The sequence below is a fragment of the Notechis scutatus genome, chromosome 1, assembly GCF_049901735.1.
Source record: "Notechis scutatus isolate UNSWTSFEM ecotype Mainland chromosome 1, rNotScu1.2, whole genome shotgun sequence".
Taxonomy (NCBI): Eukaryota; Metazoa; Chordata; class Lepidosauria; order Squamata; family Elapidae; genus Notechis; species Notechis scutatus.
The window spans coordinates 310779595-310800336 of NC_142009.1; the positions used below are offsets into that span (position 1 = coordinate 310779595).

A 20742-nucleotide genomic window follows, 5' to 3' on the forward strand; every position below is an offset into this window, starting at 1 on the left:
GCTCCTGAAGTAGACATAGAGGCTCCAACCGGAAAGGTTTCTTGCAGGGCCCTGATGTGAAGCTGGAAAGCGGGGATAAGAAATTCCAAATGCCCAAGTTCCATATGCCCAAATTTGGAATTTCAGTGCCCAAAGGGAAAGGTATCCCGGAGGCAGAAATTAGTGTACCTTCTGTGGAAGCAGAGATACCAAAGACAGAATTGAAAGCGGAAGTGACCCTGCCCTCTGCAGAGTTTGAGACTGATCTTAAGCTTCCACACGTGGAGGTAGATGCCCCTAGCTTGGACGTGGAGATTGGAGATAAGGGCAAAATCAAAATGCCCGAAGTGAAGATGCCTAGCGTCAAGGTCCCCAAGCTCAAAGGGCCAGAAGTAGGGATCTCCTTGCCAAAGGTTGAGACTGACATCACCCTTCCCAAAGGAAAAGTTGAAGTGTCTGAAGGTGCAGCGGCCGTAAAATTGCCAGAGGCTGAAGGCACCATCGACGGGGCAGGACGGAAGATACACATGCCAAAGTTCAAGATGCCCAGTATGGGATTCTCCAAACCAGACATCAAAGGTCCCAAAGTTGACGTGGATGCCAGTATGCCTAAGGTGGACATTTCTCTCTCCGAAGCTAAGCTCCAGGTTGAGACGCCGGAGGTGAAGGGAGGAGATATTACCATTTCAGCTCCAGAAGTAAAGATTCCCTCAGGATCAGCCAGCCTGGAACTGAAAGCTCCTGAAGTAGACGTAGAGGTTCCAACCGGAAAGGTTTCTGTGCAGGGCCCTGATTTGAAGCTGGAAAGCGGGGATAAGAAATTCCAAATGCCCAAGTTCCATATGCCCAAATTTGGAATTTCAGTGCCCAAAGGGAAAGGTATCCCGGAGGCAGAAATTAGTGTACCTTCTGTGGGAGCAGACCTACCAAAGACAGAATTGAAAGCGGAAGTGACCCTGCCCTCTGCAGAGTTTGAGACTGATCTTAAGCTTCCACACGTGGAGGTAGATGCCCCTAGCTTGGACGTGGAGATTGGAGATAAGGGCAAAATCAAAATGCCCGAAGTGAAGATGCCTAGCGTCAAGGTCCCCAAGCTCAAAGGGCCAGAAGTAGGGATCTCCTTGCCAAAGGTTGAGACTGACATCACCCTTCCCAAAGGAAAAGTTGAAGTATCTGAAGGTGCAGCGGCCGTAAAATTGCCAGAGGCTGAAGGCACCATCGACGGGGCAGGACGGAAGATACACATGCCAAAGGTCAAGATGCCCAGTATGGGATTCTCCAAACCAGACATCAAAGGTCCCAAAGTTGACGTGGATGGCAGTATGCCTAAGGTGGACATTTCTCTCTCCGAAGCTAAGCTCCAGGTTGAGACGCCGGAGGTGAAGGGAGGAGATATTACCATTTCAGCTCCAGAAGTAAAGATTCCCACAGGATCAGCCAGCCTGGAACTGAAAGCTCCTGAAGTAGACATAGAGGCTCCAACCGGAAAGGTTTCCTTGCAGGGCACTGATGTGAAGCTGGAAAGCGGGGATAAGAAATTCCAAATGCCCAAGTTCCATATGCCCAAATTTGGAATTTCAGTGCCCAAAGGGAAAGGTATCCTGGAGGCAGAAATTAGTGTACCTTCTGTGGAAGCAGAGATACCAAAGACAGAATTGAAAGCGGAAGTGACCCTGCCCTCTGCAGAGTTTGAGACTGATCTTAAGCTTCCACACGTGGAGGTAGATGCCCCTAGCTTGGACGTGGAGATTGGAGATAAGGGCAAAATCAAAATGCCCGAAGTGAAGATGCCTAGCGTCAAGGTCCCCAAGCTCAAAGGGCCAGAAGTAGGGATCTCCTTGCCAAAGGTTGAGACTGACATCACCCTTCCCAAAGGAAAAGTTGAAGTGTCTGAAGGTGCAGCGGCCGTAAAATTGCCAGAGGCTGAAGGCACCATCGATGGGGGAGGACTGAAGATACACATGCCAAAGTTCAAGATGCCCAGTATGGGATTCTCCAAACCAGACATCAAAGGTCCCAAAGTCGACGTGGATGCCAGTATGCCTAAGGTGGACATTTCTCTTCCTGAAGGTAAGCTCCAGGTTGAGAAGCTGGAGGTGAAGGGAGGAGATATTACCATTTCAGCTCCAGAAGTAAAGATTCCCTCAGGATCAGCCAGCCTGGAACTGAAAGCTCCTGAAGTAGACGTAGAGGCTCTAACCGGAAAGGTTTCTGTGCAGGGCCCTGATGTGAAGCTGGAAAGCGGGGATATGAAATTCCAAATGCCCAAGTTCCATATGCCCAAATTTGGAATTTCAGTGCCCAAAGGGAAAGGTATCTCGGAGGCAGAAATTAGTGTACCTTCTGTGGAAGCAGAGATACCAAAGACAGAATTGAAAGCGGAAGTGACCCTGCCCTCTGCAGAGTTTGAGACTGATCTTAACCTTCCATACGTGGAGGTAGATGCCCCTAGCTTGGACGTGGAGATTGGAGATAAGGGCAAAATCAAAATGCCCGAAGTGAAGATGCCTAGCGTCAAGGTCCCCAAGCTCAAAGGGCCAGAAGTAGGGATCTCCTTGCCAAAGGTTGAGACTGACATCACCCTTCCCAAAGGAAAAGTTGAAGTGTCTGAAGGTGCAGCGGCCGTAAAATTGCCAGAGGCTGAAGGCACCATCGACGGGGCAGGACGGAAGATACACATGCCAAAGTTCAAGATGCCCAGTATGGGATTCTCCAAACCAGACATCAAAGGTCCCAAAGTTGGACGTGGATGGCAGTATGCCTAAGGTGGACATTTCTCTCTCCGAAGCTAAGCTCCAGGTTGAGACACCGGAGGTGAAGGGAGGAGATATTACCATTTCAGCTCCAGAAGTAAAGATTCCCACAGGATCAGCCAGCCTGGAACTGAAAGCTCCTGAAGTAGACATAGAGGCTCCAACCGGAAAGGTTTCCTTGCAGGGCACTGATGTGAAGCTGGAAAGCGGGGATAAGAAATTCCAAATGCCCAAGTTCCATATGCCCAAATTTGGAATTTCAGTGCCCAAAGGGAAAGGTATCCCGGAGGCAGAAATTAGTGTACCTTCTGTGGGAGCAGACCTACCAAAGACAGAATTGAAAGCGGAAGTGACCCTGCCCTCTGCAGAGTTTGAGACTGATCTTAAGCTTCCACACGTGGAGGTAGATGCCCCTAGCTTGGACGTGAAGATTGGAGATAAGGGCAAAATGAAAATGCCCGAAGTGAAGATGCCTAGCGTCAAGGTCCCCAAGCTCAAAGGGCCAGAAGTAGGGATCTCCTTGCCAAAGGTTGAGACTGACATCACCCTTCCCAAAGGAAAAGTTGAAGTGTCTGAAGGTGCAGCGGCCGTAAAATTGCCAGAGGCTGAAGGCACCATCGACGGGGCAGGACGGAAGATACACATGCCAAAGGTCAAGATGCCCAGTATGGGATTCTCCAAACCAGACATCAAAGGTCTCAAAGTTGACGTGGATGGCAGTATGCCTAAGGTGGACATTTCTCTCTCCGAAGCTAAGCTCCAGGTTGAGACGCCGGAGGTGAAGGGAGGAGATATTACCATTTCAGCTCCAGAAGTAAAGATTCCCACAGGATCAGCCAGCCTGGAACTGAAAGCTCCTGAAGTAGACATAGAGGCTCCAACCGGAAAGGTTTCCTTGCAGGGCCCTGATGTGAAGCTGGAAAGCGGGGATAAGAAATTCCAAATGCCCAAGTTCCACATGCCCAAATTTGGAATTTCAGTGCCCAAAGGGAAAGGTATCTCGGAGGCAGAAATTAGTGTACCTTCTGTGGGAGCAGAGATACCAAAGACAGAATTGAAAGCGGAAGTGACCCTGCCCTCTGCAGAGTTTGAGACTGATCTTAAGCTTCCACACGTGGAGGTAGATGCCCCTAGCTTGGACGTGGAGATTGGAGATAAGGGCAAAATCAAAATGCCCGAAGTGAAGATGCCTAGCGTCAAGGTCCCCAAGGTCAAAGGGCCAGGAGTAGGGATCTCCTTGCCAAAGGTTGAGACTGACATCACCCTTCCCAAAGGAAAAGTTGAAGTATCTGAAGGTGCAGCGGCCGTAAAATTGCCAGAGGCTGAAGGCACCATCGACGGGGCAGGACGGAAGATACACATGCCAAAGTTCAAGATGCCCAGTATGGGATTCTCCAAACCAGACATCAAAGGTCCCAAAGTTGACGTGGATGCCAGTATGCCTAAGGTGGACATTTCTCTTCCTGAAGGTAAGCTCCAGGTTGAGACGCCGGAGGTGAAGGGAGGAGATATTACCATTTCAGCTCCAGAAGTAAAGATTCCCACAGGATCAGCCAGCCTGGAACTGAAAGCTCCTGAAGTAGACGTAGAGGCTCCAACCGGAAAGGTTTCTGTGCAGGGCCCTGATGTGAAGCTGGAAAGCGGGGATATGAAATTCCAAATGCCCAAGTTCCATATGCCCAAATTTGGAATTTCAGTGCCCAAAGGGAAAGGTATCCCGGAGGCAGAAATTAGTGTACCTTCTGTGGAAGCAGAGATACCAAAGACAGAATTGAAAGCGGAAGTGACCCTACCCTCTGCAGAGTTTGAGACTGATCTTAAGCTTCCACACGTGGAGGTAGATGCCCCTAGCTTGGACGTGGAGATTGGAGATAAGGGCAAAATCAAAATGCCCGAAGTGAAGATGCCTAGCGTCAAGGTCCCCAAGCTCAAAGGGCCAGAAGTAGGGATCTCCTTGCCAAAGGTTGAGACTGACATCACCCTTCCCAAAGGAAAAGTTGAAGTGTCTGAAGGTGCAGCGGCCGTAAAATTGCCAGAGGCTGAAGGCACCATCGACGGGGCAGGACGGAAGATACACATGCCAAAGTTCAAGATGCCCAGTATGGGATTCTCCAAACCAGACATCAAAGGTCCCAAAGTTGACGTGGATGGCAGTATGCCTAAGGTGGACATTTCTCTCTCCGAAGCTAAGCTCCAGGTTGAGACACCGGAGGTGAAGGGAGGAGATATTACCATTTCAGCTCCAGAAGTAAAGATTCCCACAAGATCAGCCAGCCTGGAACTGAAAGCTCCTGAAGTCGACGTAGAGGCTCCAACCGGAAAGGTTTCCTTGCAGGGCCCTGATGTGAAGCTGGAAAGAGGGGATAAGAAATTCCAAATGCCCAAGTTCCATATGCCCAAATTTGGAATTTCAGTGCCCAAAGGGAAAGGTATCTCGGAGGCAGAAATTAGTGTACCTTCTGTGGAAGCAGAGATACCAAAGACAGAATTGAAAGCGGAAGTGACCCTACCCTCTGCAGAGTTTGAGACTGATCTTAAGCTTCCACACGTGGAGGTAGATGCCCCTAGCTTGGACGTGGAGATTGGAGATAAGGGCAAAATCAAAATGCCCGAAGTGAAGATGCCTAGCGTCAAGGTCCCCAAGGTCAAAGGGCCAGGAGTAGGGATCTCCTTGCCAAAGGTTGAGACTGACATCACCCTTCCCAAAGGAAAAGTTGAAGTGTCTGAAGGTGCAGCGGCCGTAAAATTGCCAGAGGCTGAAGGCACCATCGACGGGGCAGGACGGAAGATACACATGCCAAAGTTCAAGATGCCCAGTATGGGATTCTACAAACCAGACATCAAAGGTCCCAAAGTCGACGTGGATGCCAGTATGCCTAAGGTGGACATTTCTCTCTCCAAAGCTAAGCTCCAGGTTGAGACGCCGGAGGTGAAGGGAGGAGATATTACCATTTCAGCTCCAGAAGTAAAGATTCCCTCAGGACCAGCCAGCCTGGAACTGAAAGCTCCTGAAGTAGACGTAGAGGCTCTAACCGGAAAGGTTTCTGTGCAGGGCCCTGATGTGAAGCTGGAAAGCGGGGATATGAAATTCCAAATGCCCAAGTTCCATATGCCCAAATTTGGAATTTCAGTGCCCAAAGGGAAAGGTATCCCGGAGGCAGAAATTAGTGTACCTTCTGTGGAAGCAGACCTACCAAAGACAGAATTGAAAGCGGAAGTGACCCTGCCCTCTGCAGAGTTTGAGACTGATCTTAACCTTCCACACGTGGAGGTAGATGCCCCTAGCTTGGACGTGGAGATTGGAGATAAGGGCAAAATCAAAATGCCCGAAGTGAAGATGCCTAGCGTCAAGGTCCCCAAGCTCAAAGGGCCAGAAGTAGGGATCTCCTTGCCAAAGGTTGAGACTGACCTCACCCTTCCCAAAGGAAAAGTTGAAGTGTCTGAAGGTGCAGCGGCCGTAAAATTGCCAGAGGCTGAAGGCACCATCGATGGGGGAGGACTGAAGATACACATGCCAAAGTTCAAGATGCCCAGTATGGGATTCTCCAAACCAGACATCAAAGGTCCCAAAGTTGACGTGGATGGCAGTATGCCTAAGGTGGACATTTCTCTCTCCGAAGCTAAGCTCCAGGTTGAGACGCCGGAGGTGAAGGGAGGAGATATTACCATTTCAGCTCCAGAAGTAAAGATTCCCACAAGATCAGCCAGCCTGGAACTGAAAGCTCCTGAAGTCGACGTAGAGGCTCCAACCGGAAAGGTTTCCTTGCAGGGCCCTGATGTGAAGCTGGAAAGAGGGGATAAGAAATTCCAAATGCCCAAGTTCCACATGCCCAAATTTGGAATTTCAGTGCCCAAAGGGAAAGGTATCCCGGAGGCAGAAATTAGTGTACCTTCTGTGGAAGCAGAGATACCAAAGACAGAATTGAAAGCGGAAGTGACCCTGCCCTCTGCAGAGTTTGAGACTGATCTTAAGCTTCCACACGTGGAGGTAGATGCCCCTAGCTTGGACGTGGAGATTGGAGATAAGGGCAAAATCAAAATGCCCGAAGTGAAGATGCCTAGCGTCAAGGTCCCCAAGCTCAAAGGGCCAGAAGTAGGGATCTCCTTGCCAAAGGTTGAGACTGACATCACCCTTCCCAAAGGAAAAGTTGAAGTGTCTGAAGGTGCAGCGGCCGTAAAATTGCCAGAGGCTGAAGGCACCATCGATGGGGGAGGACTGAAGATACACATGCCAAAGTTCAAGATGCCCAGTATGGGATTGTCCAAACCAGACATCAAAGGTCCCAAAGTCGACGTGGATGCCAGTATGCCTAAGGTGGACATTTCTCTTCCTGAAGCTAAGCTCCAGCTTGAGAAGCCGGAGGTGAAGGGAGGAGATATTACCATTTCAGCTCCAGAAGTAAAGATTCCCTCAGGATCAGCCAGCCTGGAACTGAAAGCTCCTGAAGTAGACGTACAGGCTCCAACCGGAAAGGTTTCTGTGCAGGGCCCTGATGTGAAGCTGGAAAGCGGGGATAAGAAATTCCAAATGCCCAAGTTCCACATGCCCAAATTTGGAATTTCAGTGCCCAAAGGGAAAGGTATCCCGGAGGCAGAAATTAGTGTACCTTCTGTGGGAGCAGAGATACCAAAGACAGAATTGAAAGCGGAAGTGACCCTGCCCTCTGCAGAGTTTGAGACTGATCTTAAGCTTCCACACGTGGAGGTAGATGCCCCTAGCTTGGACGTGGAGATTGGAGATAAGGGCAAAATCAAAATGCCCGAAGTGAAGATGCCTAGCGTCAAGGTCCCCAAGGTCAAAGGGCCAGGAGTAGGGATCTCCTTGCCAAAGGTTGAGACTGACATCACCCTTCCCAAGGGAAAAGTTGAAGTGTCTGAAGGTGCAGCAGCCGTAAAATTGCCAGAGGCTGAAGGCACCATCGACGGGGCAGGACGGAAGATACACATGCCAAAGTTCAAAATGCCCAGTATGGGATTCTCCAAACCAGACATCAAAGGTCCCAAAGTCGACGTGGATGCCAGTATGCCTAAGGTGGACATTTCTCTCCCCGAAGCTGAGATCCACGTTGAGAAGCCGGAGGTGAAGGGAGGAGATATTACCATTTCAGCTCCAGAAGTAAAGATTCCCTCAGGATCAGCCAGCCTGGAACTGAAAGCTCATGAAGTAGACGTAGAGGTTCCAACCGGAAAGGTTTCTGTGCAGGGCCCTGATGTGAAGCTGGAAAGTGGGGATATGAAATTCCAAATGCCCAAGTTCCATATGCCCAAATTTGGAATTTCAGTGCCCAAAGGGAAAGGTATCCCGGAGGCAGAAATTAGTGTACCTTCTGTGGGAGCAGACCTACCAAAGACAGAATTGAAAGCGGAAGTGACCCTGCCCTCTGCAGAGTTTGAGACTGATCTTAAGCTTCCACACGTGGAGGTAGATGCCCCTAGCTTGGACGTGGAGATTGGAGATAAGGGCAAAATCAAAATGCCCGAAGTGAAGATGCCTAGCGTCAAGGTCCCCAAGCTCAAAGGGCCAGAAGTAGGGATCTCCTTGCCAAAGATTGAGACTGACATCACCCTTCCCAAAGGAAAAGTTGAAGTGTCTGAAGGTGCAGCAGCCGTAAAATTGCCAGAGGCTGAAGGCACCATCGACGGGGGAGGACTGAAGATACACATGCCAAAGTTCAAGATGCCCAGTATAGGATTCTCCAAACCAGACATCAAGGGTCCCAAAGTCGACATGGATGCCAGTATGCCTAAGGTGGACATTTCTCTTCCCGAAGCTAAGCTCCAGGTTGAGAAGCCGGAGGTGAAGGGAGGAGATATTACCATTTCAGCTCCAGAAGTAAAGATTCCCTCAGGATCAGCCAGCCTGGAACTGAAAGCTCCTGAAGTAGACGTACAGGCTCCAACCGGAAAGGTTTCTGTGCAGGGCCCTGATGTGAAGCTGGAAAGCGGGGATAAGAAATTCCAAATGCCCAAGTTCCATATGCCCAAATTTGGAATTTCAGTGCCCAAAGGGAAAGGTATCCCGGAGGCAGAAATTAGTGTACCTTCTGTGGAAGCAGAGATACCAAAGACAGAATTGAAAGCGGAAGTGACCCTGCCCTCTGCAGAGTTTGAGACTGATCTTAAGCTTCCACACGTGGAGGTAGATGCCCCTAGCTTGGACGTGGAGATTGGAGATAAGGGCAAAATCAAAATGCCCGAAGTGAAGATGCCTAGCGTCAAGGTCCCCAAGCTCAAAGGGCCAGAAGTAGGGATCTCCTTGCCAAAGGTTGACACTGACCTCACCCTTCCCAAAGGAAAAGTTGAAGTGTCTGAAGGTGCAGCGGCCGTAAAATTGCCAGAGGCTGAAGGCACCATCGATGGGGGAGGACTGAAGATACACATGCCAAAGTTCAAGATGCCCAGTATGGGATTCTCCAAACCAGACATCAAGGGTCCCAAAGTCGATGTGGATGCCAGTATGCCTAAGGTGGACATTTCTCTCCCCAAAGCTGAGATCCACGTTGAGAAGCCGGAGGTGAAGGGAGGAGATATTACCATTTCAGCTCCAGAAATAAAGATTCCCACAGGATCAGCCAGCCTGGAACTGAAAGCTCCTGAAGTAGACGTAGAGGCTCCAACCGGAAAGGTTTCTGTTCAGGGCCCTGATGTGAAGCTGGAAAGCAGGGATAAGAAATTCCAAATGCCCAAGTTCCATATGCCCAAATTTGGAATTTCACTGCCCAAAGGGAAAGGTATCCCGGAGGCAGAAATTAGTGTACCTTCTGTGAAAGCAGAAATACCAAAGACAGAATTGAAAGCGGAAGTGACCCTGCCCTCTGCAGAGTTTGAGACTGATCTTAAGCTTCCACACGTGGAGGTAGATGCCCCTAGCTTGGACGTGGAGATTGGAGATAAGGGCAAAATCAAAATGCCCGAAGTGAAGATGCCTAGCGTCAAGGTCCCCAAGCTCAAAGGGCCAGAAGTAGGGATCTCCTTGCCAAAGGTTGAGACTGACATCACCCTTCCCAAAGGAAAAGTTGAAGTGTCTGAAGGTGCAGCGGCCGTAAAATTGCCAGAGGCTGAAGGCACGATCGACGGGGGAGGACTGAAGATACACATGCCAAAGTTCAAGATGCCCAGTATGGGATTCTCCAAACCAGATATCAAGGGTCCCAAAGTCGATGTGGATGTCAGTATGCCTAAAGTGGAAGCTTCTCTTCCTGAAGCTGAGCTCTGTCCTGCCAAACCTGAGCTGAAATGGGACAAACCTCTGGGTTACATTGATATGGCTGCCCCTGAAATAATAATTCCAACTGGGCAAGTTTCTTTGGAAGTGAGATGTCCTCGCACTGAAATCAAGCCTCCTTCCTCTATGGCTGTGCAAGTGCCTGATGTTCAACTTGAAAGTGGGGATAGTAAATTCAAAATGTCCAAGGTCCAAATGCCCAAAATTGGAATTTCAAGACCCAAAGGAAAAGGTTTTTCAGATGGAGAAGTTACCATACCTTCCATGGAAGGAGGCCTTCCCAAAACAGGACTTAAAATGGAAATCACTTTGCCTTCTTCAGAGCTTGAAGCTGACATTACTGTTCCAGAAATGAACAGGGAGGCCCCAATCCTAGATGTGGAAGTTGAAGAGAAAGGCAAGATCAAAACTCCTCGGGTGAATTTGCCTAGTGTGAAGCCCCCCAAGCTCACTGCACCAGAAGTTGACATCTCCCTTCCAAAGGTTGAGGGGGATGTCTCCCTTCCTAAAGCTAAAGCTGAGCTGCCTGATTCTGAGGCTGCTAGCAAAGCGGCAGAAGCAGAAGGTAGTCGTGAGAAAGGCAGGATGAAAATACACATGCCAAAGTTCAAGATGCCCAGTATGGGATTCTCCAAATCTGATATCAAGGGCCCCAAAATAGATTCTGATGCCAGCATGCCTGATGTACACACCTCTCTTCCAAAAGTTGAGCTCAGCACTACAAAACCCCAGCTTAAGACAGATGAATTCGAGGGCGACATCAGAATAGCAGCCCCTGAAGTAAAGATTCCATGGGTCCCAGTCACTGTGGAGCTGCAAGCTCCCGGTGTAGAAGTACAAGCTTCTTCAGGTAAGATTGTTGTGCAGGGGAGAGTTTTTGATCTTGGTGGTAGGGTAGTAAGTTCAAAGGTTCAAATGCCTTTGCTGGGAATTTTCCTTACCATGGGGGAAAATGTTACACAGAGAGGAATCTCCCTACCTTCCATAGAAGCAGACCAAAGCATATAATCTGAAATCCTAGTTGATGAACTTGAAGCTGAAAAACTGCCAGAAGTGGAAATTGAGGCTGCCAACCTGGATATGGAGATAAGAGAAGGGTGAAAGCAAAATGTCTGGAATCAATATAGCTAGCATCAAAGTGCCCAAGCTGAAGTCTCCAGAAGTAAAGATCTCCCTGTCATAAATTGAGACAAATATCTTCCTTCTTAAAGGAAAATTGATTCCCTTCCCCCTGCCTCAAAAAATCAAGGCCAATATTAGTGGTGGAGGCTGAAAGCATAATTGAGGGAAGTGAGATGAAAATTCCCACACCCAAGTTCAAGATATCCAGCATGGAATAATCCAAATCAGAAGGTAGGGGCCCAAGTCAACCTGGACATCAACCAAATTTCAGTTGAAGATACTAGAATCCAGGGCTGGCATTAGTTTTTCATCATCTGATGTAAAGATTCCAGGTGATCATGGAACTGAAAACTCCTGACTTAAAAGTATAGTCTCCATTTGGCAAATTGGGGTGGGGGGGCAAGGTTAAGATGGAAAGTGCGGGGATTTAAGTTCAAAATGCCAAAGTTGGAAATTTCTCTTCTAATGTCTATGGAGATTCGCAGTTTCCCTTCTAATGGGAATATGGCAATAAAGGAAAAAGTCGTCTTGCCTTTAATAGAAACAGAAGTATTCAAAGCAGCTGTTGATTGCAGTGCTGATTTCATGAATTATTAATGTTGGATTCTAACATTGAAAATAGTTCTAGATCATTAGAAAAATCTTAAGAAATGTAATAAAGTTTAGAGCCTAAGTGTATTGTTTATTCTTTTGCAACATTTTCTTCCTACTGACATTCTGTCTGAAGAAAATATTAAGACCAGAATTGCAAGTTGTTCCTATCACGCTAAATCTACTGTAAATGTAGTTTTATTTGTGTGAAGGAACTTAAGTTATCAGAATTAACTTACTGTAGTTTGGAAAGGTCTGATACAGAAGTTCCTGTATTGACATAGATATTTTGGAATCTCACTGTCATGTTGGTAGGATAAATACCAGTTTAAGTTTTTATGTACCTAGTTTGGTTTCTCAAAGATTTAAATAGCTCCTTTTAAATCTGACAAAAGTGAAAACTTGCCTACTAGCAATATTATTCTGGTGAGTTGGGCTGGTTTTGACTTAACCTTTATTGTCTACATATATTCAAATTTAGGAGCTAAAAGTGTATCAATTGATTCTGATTTTTAGCACACCTAAGAGAAAGGCTGACTCTTCAAAGATAAATGTATGCAGGACTGAGATAATATTTCTGATGCAAATTTTAGATGTCAGATCATCTGAAATCTCTGAAGTATCCTTATGTTAAATCCAGTATTAAAAGTTCAGAGATAAATATTGTCCTTCCATCTGAAGATATTTTATATTACATAATCAAGTGCTAAGATTTAAGCAGCAGTAATATAAAAAAAATGAAATTAATTAATTAAAGACATGAGAAAAAAATAAACGTAAGATGCCAAAATTCAAATTTTACTTAGTTGGAATTCAAGAAAGAATCTAATGGTTCCACTGCTATTAATACAAGCAGAGAAGATCCCTCATTTACAGTTTAAACAAGAATAGATTTTTTTAATTAAAACTAACTATGGAAGAAAGGACTATTAGAAGGCTTCATTCTAGTTTGCCAAAAATGAAGCTGAAATACCTGTGTGCTGTTGCTGAATAATGACATGACAGTGTCTGTTTTTAAGGAAGAAAAAGATATTTCACAAGAAACATTAGATAAAGAAACCATTGACAATTATATTAGAAAAGTATTAAAATGACCAAAGTTCCAAGAACAGAACATTTTAGACCAGCAATTAAAGCTTCTACAGTAGATATGGAAATCAGTTTACCTAAAGTCTTAAGTTCTTTCACTTGATGTCAGTTTTTAAAATGAGAGTTATAACCAGATGATGTCGATGACAGAAATGATAAACCAGTAGCAGGAATTAAGGTTCCTAAAATGAAAGTATTGGGAATTAGAGTAGAGAGACTGAAATATTTGTAAGTGGAACAGAAATTAAAATTAAAAACTACAGTTAAATTAAAAGAAAAGTAAAAAGTAAAATATCAAATCACTAACTCTGGGATCTCATTTTTTAAAGGAAAAATTCCAGATATTGCTATTGGCCTATCCAAGGATGTTGACGTTCCCCAGCTGAAAACAACAGCGGATATTATTGATATTGCAGTGGAAGCTTCAACACTTGAAATGGAGTCTGATGTACTTGGTGAAAAAAAGGATGTTTTGGAACAGAAAATAAAAATGCCCCAAATTATTAGAGCTGATGTGAAGACTTCAGCAGTAGGCATACCATCTGTTGATATTTCTGTCACACAGTCAGAGGTAAGCACTCAGGATTTACATGGTGCAGCTAAGGAGCCAAAAGCTAAGGGACAAATAACTAAGAGAGAAAGTTTAGATGGAGAAGAAAAAGGACATTTCAAAATGCCAAAATTCAAATTGCCATCATTGAGCTGGTCCCCTAAAAAGGAAGCAAGCCTTAAAACAAATATAAAAGAACCTCTACAAGAATCTAATCTTGGTATAGTATCAGTTGATACAGGCACAGAACCAAAAGTAACTCTTTCAGAAGATCAAGGAGCTCATACTGATGGAAATGTAGACATAGCCACCAAAAAAAGTCAAGTAAAAAGACCTCATTTAAGTATGCCCAAAATCTCACTGTCTAAGACAAAGCTACCAAAAGCAGAAGTAGATACAGTAGTGGAAGGTGATGGAGCTTTGGTGCAAATACCTGACATAGAAAACAGTTTTACTACAAGAAAAGTAGAGGAGACAGAAATAAGTGTAAAAATGCTGAAAGGTGACATCAAAGAAATCAAAACATTCCAGACAGATCCAGATATCAGCTTACTCAAAACTGATACTAAGGTGTCCATGACAAAAAGTTCATTTGAACAGAAATGTTTAGAAACAGAGTTCAAAGGTGACATTTGTTTGGACAGTGCAAGTGTGAAGTCTGATGGTACAGAAGGGGAGTTTAGGATGCCAAAACTGAAAATGCCAAAGTTTGGAATTTCAGATCTGTCAGAAAGTGAAATTTCAGATCTGTCAGGCAGTGGAATCACTTTATCAAAACCTGAATCTGATGCTTCTCAGTTTCAAATGACTACAGAATCTGAGGAACTTGGTGGAAAAACTCAGCCCTTACAAGTTAAAAGTGATGAAGGAACTTCTGAAGAAATTCAGACTGAGGAATCTCAGAGTTGGTTTAAAATGCCCAAATTCAAAATGCCTTCATTTGGTCGCACTTCAAAGGCAAAAAGAAGTGGTGCTGAAATTGAAGACATCACTGGAGAAGCTCATGTTACTGAATTACAAGCTGAAGTAAAATCTCCTGAAGTTGTAACCATCTCAAGGGAACTTGACAGTGAAAAAAACACCTCAGAACAAAAAGTCATGCTTCCTAAAGAGGATGTTAGAGTACAGAAAGAACAGCAGTCTACCACTGACCAATTAATGGATGAAGGCAGTTTTTTACAGTCCTCAGAAAAAATTGGCAGGAAATCTAGTGACCTGGAACACAAAACATATGCTGATATAGTTAAAGATGGTGCAGAAGGACAAAGTTCTCAAACTGAGTTCAGTGGCACTATCCCAAAGATGGATATTGATAGAAACATCCCTAAAACTAAGATGACTATTCAGCAACCCCAAGTCATACCAGACATTATGGCAGTGGCTGAGATACCACCTACTGAAATTACTATGGAAAAGAAAATTGATGCTTCTATTACAGACCCAGAACCTTTGCAAAGTCTTGATAGACAAGCTGAAGAAATGGGGGCTGAAAAGAAGTCACCAAAAAAGGATTCTCAGGGAAAAGAAAGTATATTCAAAATGCCAACATTCAGTATGCCTTTGTTTGGGTGGTCTACCACAAAGAGTGATGCCATTGTTCCTGGTATTGAATCTGACCTAGAAGAGCCTGCTGTTACTCTTTCCAAAGTTAAAGTAGGTGTTTCAATCACTGATGAAGACTTTGAAATCATTGATTTCCCAGTTGAGGGCTTTGAAAAAGATTTGCCTAAAGAAGGTGAAGTGAAAGCAGAAGAGAAAGAGAAAACAAGTAAAATGAAAGCATCTAAATTCAAGATACCAAAATTTGCCAACTTGCGCAGTAAATCTCAGGGTGGAGAAATGCAGGTTGATTCACCAAAAGTGCAGACGGAGGTGTCATTAGTTAGACCTGAGGGAGAAACGTCAGGAATCCAATTTCAGGATAAAAAACTTGGAGATGCAGAAGAAAGTTTCCAAAAGCCCAAATTCAAAATGCTCAAGTTCACACATAGAATTTCTGAAGGAGAAAAACTGACTTCAGAAGAGACAGTGGATATAAAGGATACTGCCGATGGTGATATTTCTCAATTGCAGTTCAAGACTATGTTCCCTGAAGAAAAAGGAGATGATATTCAAAAATCAAAAGCCAGAATTACAACATTGTCTGAACCTGCCATTCAGAGACCACAAGTTGGAAGTAAATTCCAATCTACGGACTCTTCTTTTGTGGGTACAACAATGTATGTGCATAAACAAGTGCCAAAGGAATTTAGTGCTGAATTTCTTAAAGAGAAAATGGACACTATGGACAGTAACATTCAAAAGTCAATCGCTAAAATTACAACACTGAAGGAGCCAGATATTCAAACAGCACCACTTGAAATTAAACTTCAGCCTGATGATCCATTTAGTTCAAGTGAAACAGTGCAGGTTAAAGGATCAATCACTGAAAGTAAAGAAATAAAGATGGAAAGTAAATCTAGCTTTGGCTGTGGTGATATTGCTGAAATACAGGAATCCTTCTCCACTCAAATAGTAAAAGAATCTGAGATTCCTCCATCAGAAGTTAAAACTGCTGCTTTTGGATTTTCACTTCTCAAAGTGAAAATCCAGGAATCACACGTGAGCTTAGATGTACCCGTTAAGTTATCTTCTACAAAATGTATGGGTGAAATATTTGAGGATAAGGATCATCAACTTTCAGGTACAGGAGAAGCAGCACAAAAGGCTGATAAAGATAAGGATATAACTTATGAATATATTGAAGGGACCTCTTCTGCTGCAACACTGACAACACTTAAATCCTTTACAGTTGACATACAGTCTTCTGGTGAATTTGCAGAGAGTCACTCTGAACCAATAGAGATATCTAAATCTGCTATAGAAACTGCAGGAGAAATGGCATTTACAAGTAACACTGATGAGGTCACAGATGAAAAAGATAGTAAGAGATCTGGTGGATTTAAACTTTGGTTTCCAAGTATTGGGTTTTCTACAGATGACACAACATCAGAGTCAAAACCTGAAGCTCAACAGAAAGTTCAACCTGATGATTCATCCAAATTAGACAATGATACTGCCAAAGAAACTGAAAAAGCAGGATGGTTTAAATTTCCTAAGTTAGGTTTTTCATCTCCAACAAAAAAGAGCAAGGAAGAGGGCAAAGAAAAGGAAACGGATTCAAAAGAAGGAAAGGGTGAAGAAAGTCCAACAGACAAAAACGAAACTTTCTTTGATGCTCAGGAAACCTTACCTCTCAAAGAGAAAGAAGAAAATGAAACCTCAGGTGATATACCATCAGAGCCTATTGTTTCATCTTCAGCAAGAACTGAATTGATCCTCTTAGAGAAAGGGAAAGCCGAACCCAAACATACTCCTGAAGACCCATCAAAATAAAATTGTTTCTTCCTACATATAAATAAAAATACAATATCACCTTGAAAAGCATTTTAAAAAATCAGAAATTAATATTGCTTTTATTTCAGCAAAATAAATAGAATGCTACCTTAAAATGAACTTTAAAATACTTTATATTGCAATAATGATTATAAGTTCAAGGAATAGTCTTTCGTGTCTTCACAGAAACAAGTATTACCTGCAATATGAATACATGTATAAGAACATCCAGACAGATGATGGGCCCTACCATTGATTAAAGATATACATAGTTCCAATGAAACTAACCAAGATACTGTTTGCTAATTTCTGTAAAGATATTCTTTTGCCAGATCTGTTTTAGAGAAACCAAAGCAAAGCAAGATATTAAATATACTGTTCTGAAAATTACAGTGATTTTGTGTGGGATTATTTGCAAAAAGTAGTAAGGAATTAGTGCTGAGAGAAATAGAAATATATTTCTCCTTTTTTAAATTTTATTTTTAACTACATTTATGCTGCTATCTTATTAAAAATATCATTCTTAGACTACTCAGAGATTATTGTAAACTAGATAAATGGAAGTAAGAATGTAAATCTTATAAAAGTTACTCTTTGAGACTTTTTTCACCCAATACAATTAATTGAGTCAGTTAAAAAGATAACAGCTGGATTTCCACATCCTAAATTTGATTAATTTTAAATTCATTTTTTTTCTAATTGGCATGTGATGTGAATCCAATCTATTTCTACAAGCCAAGAAAATGGGTTAATTCAATAGCATGCCTGGTAAATAAAGCCCATATCTTATCCACAGTTCAGGTGAATTATTTGGAGCTACAGCAATTGTGTATCTATTATAAATCTAAGTTATTGCCTATGGTGACTTAATGCCATATTTTCCATTATATTGTGCTGACAAAGCTTCCAATTGATAAATATATCCTAAGCATTTACCAGAGCAGCCTATTTAATTCAAATTGCTTTTGAATTGTCTTTAAAATCAAGAATCTTAATGCAAATATATTAAGATCTTTGTTGGTGCTTCATCTCATGATCAACGGTGTGCCTAGAAGTCAATATCCACTCCCTTGTTGCCACTACTTGGGAGTTTTCCAATCAGATACAATAAAAATAACATTCTTCATACAAAATGATAATGCATTCAGTTAACAACATATTACTGCCAAGTAATAAAGTGAATTTCCCTGTTTTAATTTTAACACTTTTAATCACCAGATTCATCAGATCAATCTTCCTTAATAAAAATAATCTTTTGAATCAGTCAAGATGGAGGTCCTAAATAAAGGTGTCTGAGGGGGTTTAATGTCAAGTACTTCAGTGTGATCCAATTATAAATTGGAATTCAAATAACCTGAGAAGACAGGAATAGTGTGTGGTGTCATCTTTGAACTACAAAGTAGAAATAGAAGAGGACAAGTACACATGGTTTTAAAGGTTTCTTGGACATGTATAGTTATTGTTGGATTCTGGATTATATGATTTCTTTTTTTATAAATATATAGCTAACAAAATACCTATTTAAACATACTAATTTATGACAAGAATGTAGAATATATTCTGGTTATGCTGCCAATATGGAAATAAAAGCAGTATTGTTTGTATTGTGATAATCATTCTGATTATAAAGTAATACTATCCTAGCCACATGAGGATGTGCTTATCTGACAATGCTGGAAGTCTTAAATAAACCTATGTTTGAGTCATAGGGTCAGGACTCCTAGTGTATTTGTGAAGAGAAGCAACATACACCAGAGAGATTTCAAATGGAAGCCACACTTTTTAAATTCCACAATATCATCTCCACTGATGGTATGAAAGCCCCCTGTGTGTTCAAAAGTCTTTGAGAAGACTCTGCATTGGTAAGAGTTGCCTATTCAGGTTTTCTTTCCAAGTCTTCCCGTTCCCCATTTTAATCAGATCGGGTTGACATTTTCTCCTCTAGGATTTGATAAACTTCATTGATAGAAGTAGAACAAAATACAGAGTAAATTTCAGGGAAATAAAAAAAAATCGCAAGGTGATTGAATAAAGGCCTGCAGCAGAGTGAATGGATTAAAAATACATTATCTTCTTGTTTAATGGCTGCAATTCATTCCAGCGAAATAGTCACTAAGCAAACTACATGACTAAGAGAGTGTGTGTGTGTGTGAGAAAGAGAGAGACAAATTGTAAAGATGTCTGTTGCTGCTGTCTCGCTCAGATAAAGATCTCTCATGCAGCAACGCCAGCCTTATTCTCAATCTAGCATGCATTGTTGTCAGGGGCAGAAATGTGGACAAAAGCGTGGACATTTGTTGGGGGGGGGAAACTTCACTACCATTTACTACCATAAGTATTTGCAAACAGTTTTTAACGGGGGCCATTGCTAAATGAGGCCTGGCTACAGAAGAGATGAAATTATTTGAAATGAAACTAAAATGAGAAACTGCTAGCAGGAGTACTTTAGATATCCATGGATGCTGTAACATATATTAGAGTTAAAGAAAAAGTGATGAAAAAGATATCAAATATTGTACGTGTCAAAAAGTGGTGGGGCTGCAAAGATATAACAAGAAATGTTAAAATATGGATGGAAGCACAACATGTTTACTGTATCTGAAGACTGCGTCTATATCTGACAATTGGAAGATGCTATAATCTGGCAGAATTCTGATTAAAAAGACAACAAGCTGTGGAAAGGGAATTTCATGAAGGCAGTAGTGTCACAAAAAACAGGAAAAGCCCAAGGGGAACATCAGGTCAGCCAGAAAACAAACTTACATAGGAAAAGGAATCAAATAAAAAGTATTAAAGAATCCCTATAGACAAAAGCCTAAGTAATTAAGAAAACTAGACAAATAGGAAAAGATAATTTAGAAAACCCTTACAAACACAGGACATACCAAATAACAAACAGACAAAAGACACAAAATATAAATTACAAAAGGGACAAACAGGAGATTGCCACAGAATAAATATGAAAAACTATCTTAAAGCTAAAAGAGATTACAGAAAACCAATAATACAATCTGGCCACCCTGCAGAGTTTGCCTTCTGCACCCCGCGGAGTTTGCCCTCTGACGGAAATAAAGACAAACTCAAACAGGATTTGAAACATTAGGCACAAATACAAACACTCACACAAAATCAACTTACAAAGGGAGAAAAGGGTATAAGAAACCAGGGGCTTACCATAAGAAGCTAGCTAGCCCAGGAACGCAGACTTCTCGCTGTTCTCCGTCTTTCTGAAAAATAAAAAGATCCAGCTTTCAAGCAGTTGTTCGTATCCTTGCGCCGGAGCTCTCCCAGCAGGAAAATCGAATCCTCGAAAGAAAGGCATTTTGACACCTTTCAACAAAACAAAATTTGGGAAGTGTTCATATACAAAACAGTTTCACATTTCAACCATTCATTAAGGAAAAAAAGCTTGTTGCATCTGTATTTGTTTAGAGAAAAGAAGTGATTAAGTAAATAGGCTTGAATTGTGGAATATTTTGCAAGAATAAGGAGTTCCAGGTTAGCTGCTGACTACAATAAGAGTAACATAATGAAGCGTAAATGAGATTAAACAAACATCTTAGGGAATGATTCAATACTTAGCTTTGTAAAATGATATAGTAAAGGCTATATCTTTTATTATATAAAATAAATGGTTATGAGAATATGAGAAGTATGTCAGTTGGGAATATGTCTATATGTGTATTTTCCTATGTAGGTGATGCTTTTTGAGAACTAAAATAATTTACTGAATGGTAATTTAGATTAATTGTGTGAGGCAATGAGGAACAAGGAGCTGAAAATGAATGTATGAAGGACTAAGGTAGTTGTGTTTGAGATGGAAAATGAAATTAATTATAACAAGCTATACACAAATGGGCCAAAATTAGATCAAATAAGCAAATTTGGGTACCTTGTTAGAATTGGTATATTTTGAAAAATTCATTCCAAAAAAAATAAATTTAAGATATACAATTGCTGGTGGACAGATAGTGGGTAGAAACTAGTGTGTTGTGAGGAATGAATGTTTGTCCAGTGTAGCAGAAGTGGCTGTGTATACAAGTGTGAATCTGTTCGCT

At 42.6% G+C, this 20742-nt stretch overlaps 1 protein-coding gene across 2 annotated transcripts; it reads left to right on the forward strand.

Annotated features, from left to right (window-relative positions):
• The first annotated feature begins 89 nt into the window (after positions 1-89).
• On the forward strand, positions 90-18394 carry LOC148133490 (uncharacterized). Of its 2 annotated transcripts, none has more exons than XM_087952251.1 (4): positions 90-2049; positions 2768-4338; positions 5056-10807; positions 13089-18394. In XM_087952251.1, exons 1-4 carry the CDS (start codon positions 90-92, stop codon positions 16682-16684), a joined length of 12879 nt encoding a protein of 4292 aa, XP_087808377.1. In that variant the 3' UTR covers positions 16685-18394. The 2 variants fall into 2 exon arrangements, with proteins under 2 accessions (XP_087808377.1, XP_087808378.1); XM_087952252.1 differs by having other exon boundaries at positions 3485-4338.
• The last annotated feature ends 2348 nt before the right edge of the window (positions 18395-20742 follow it).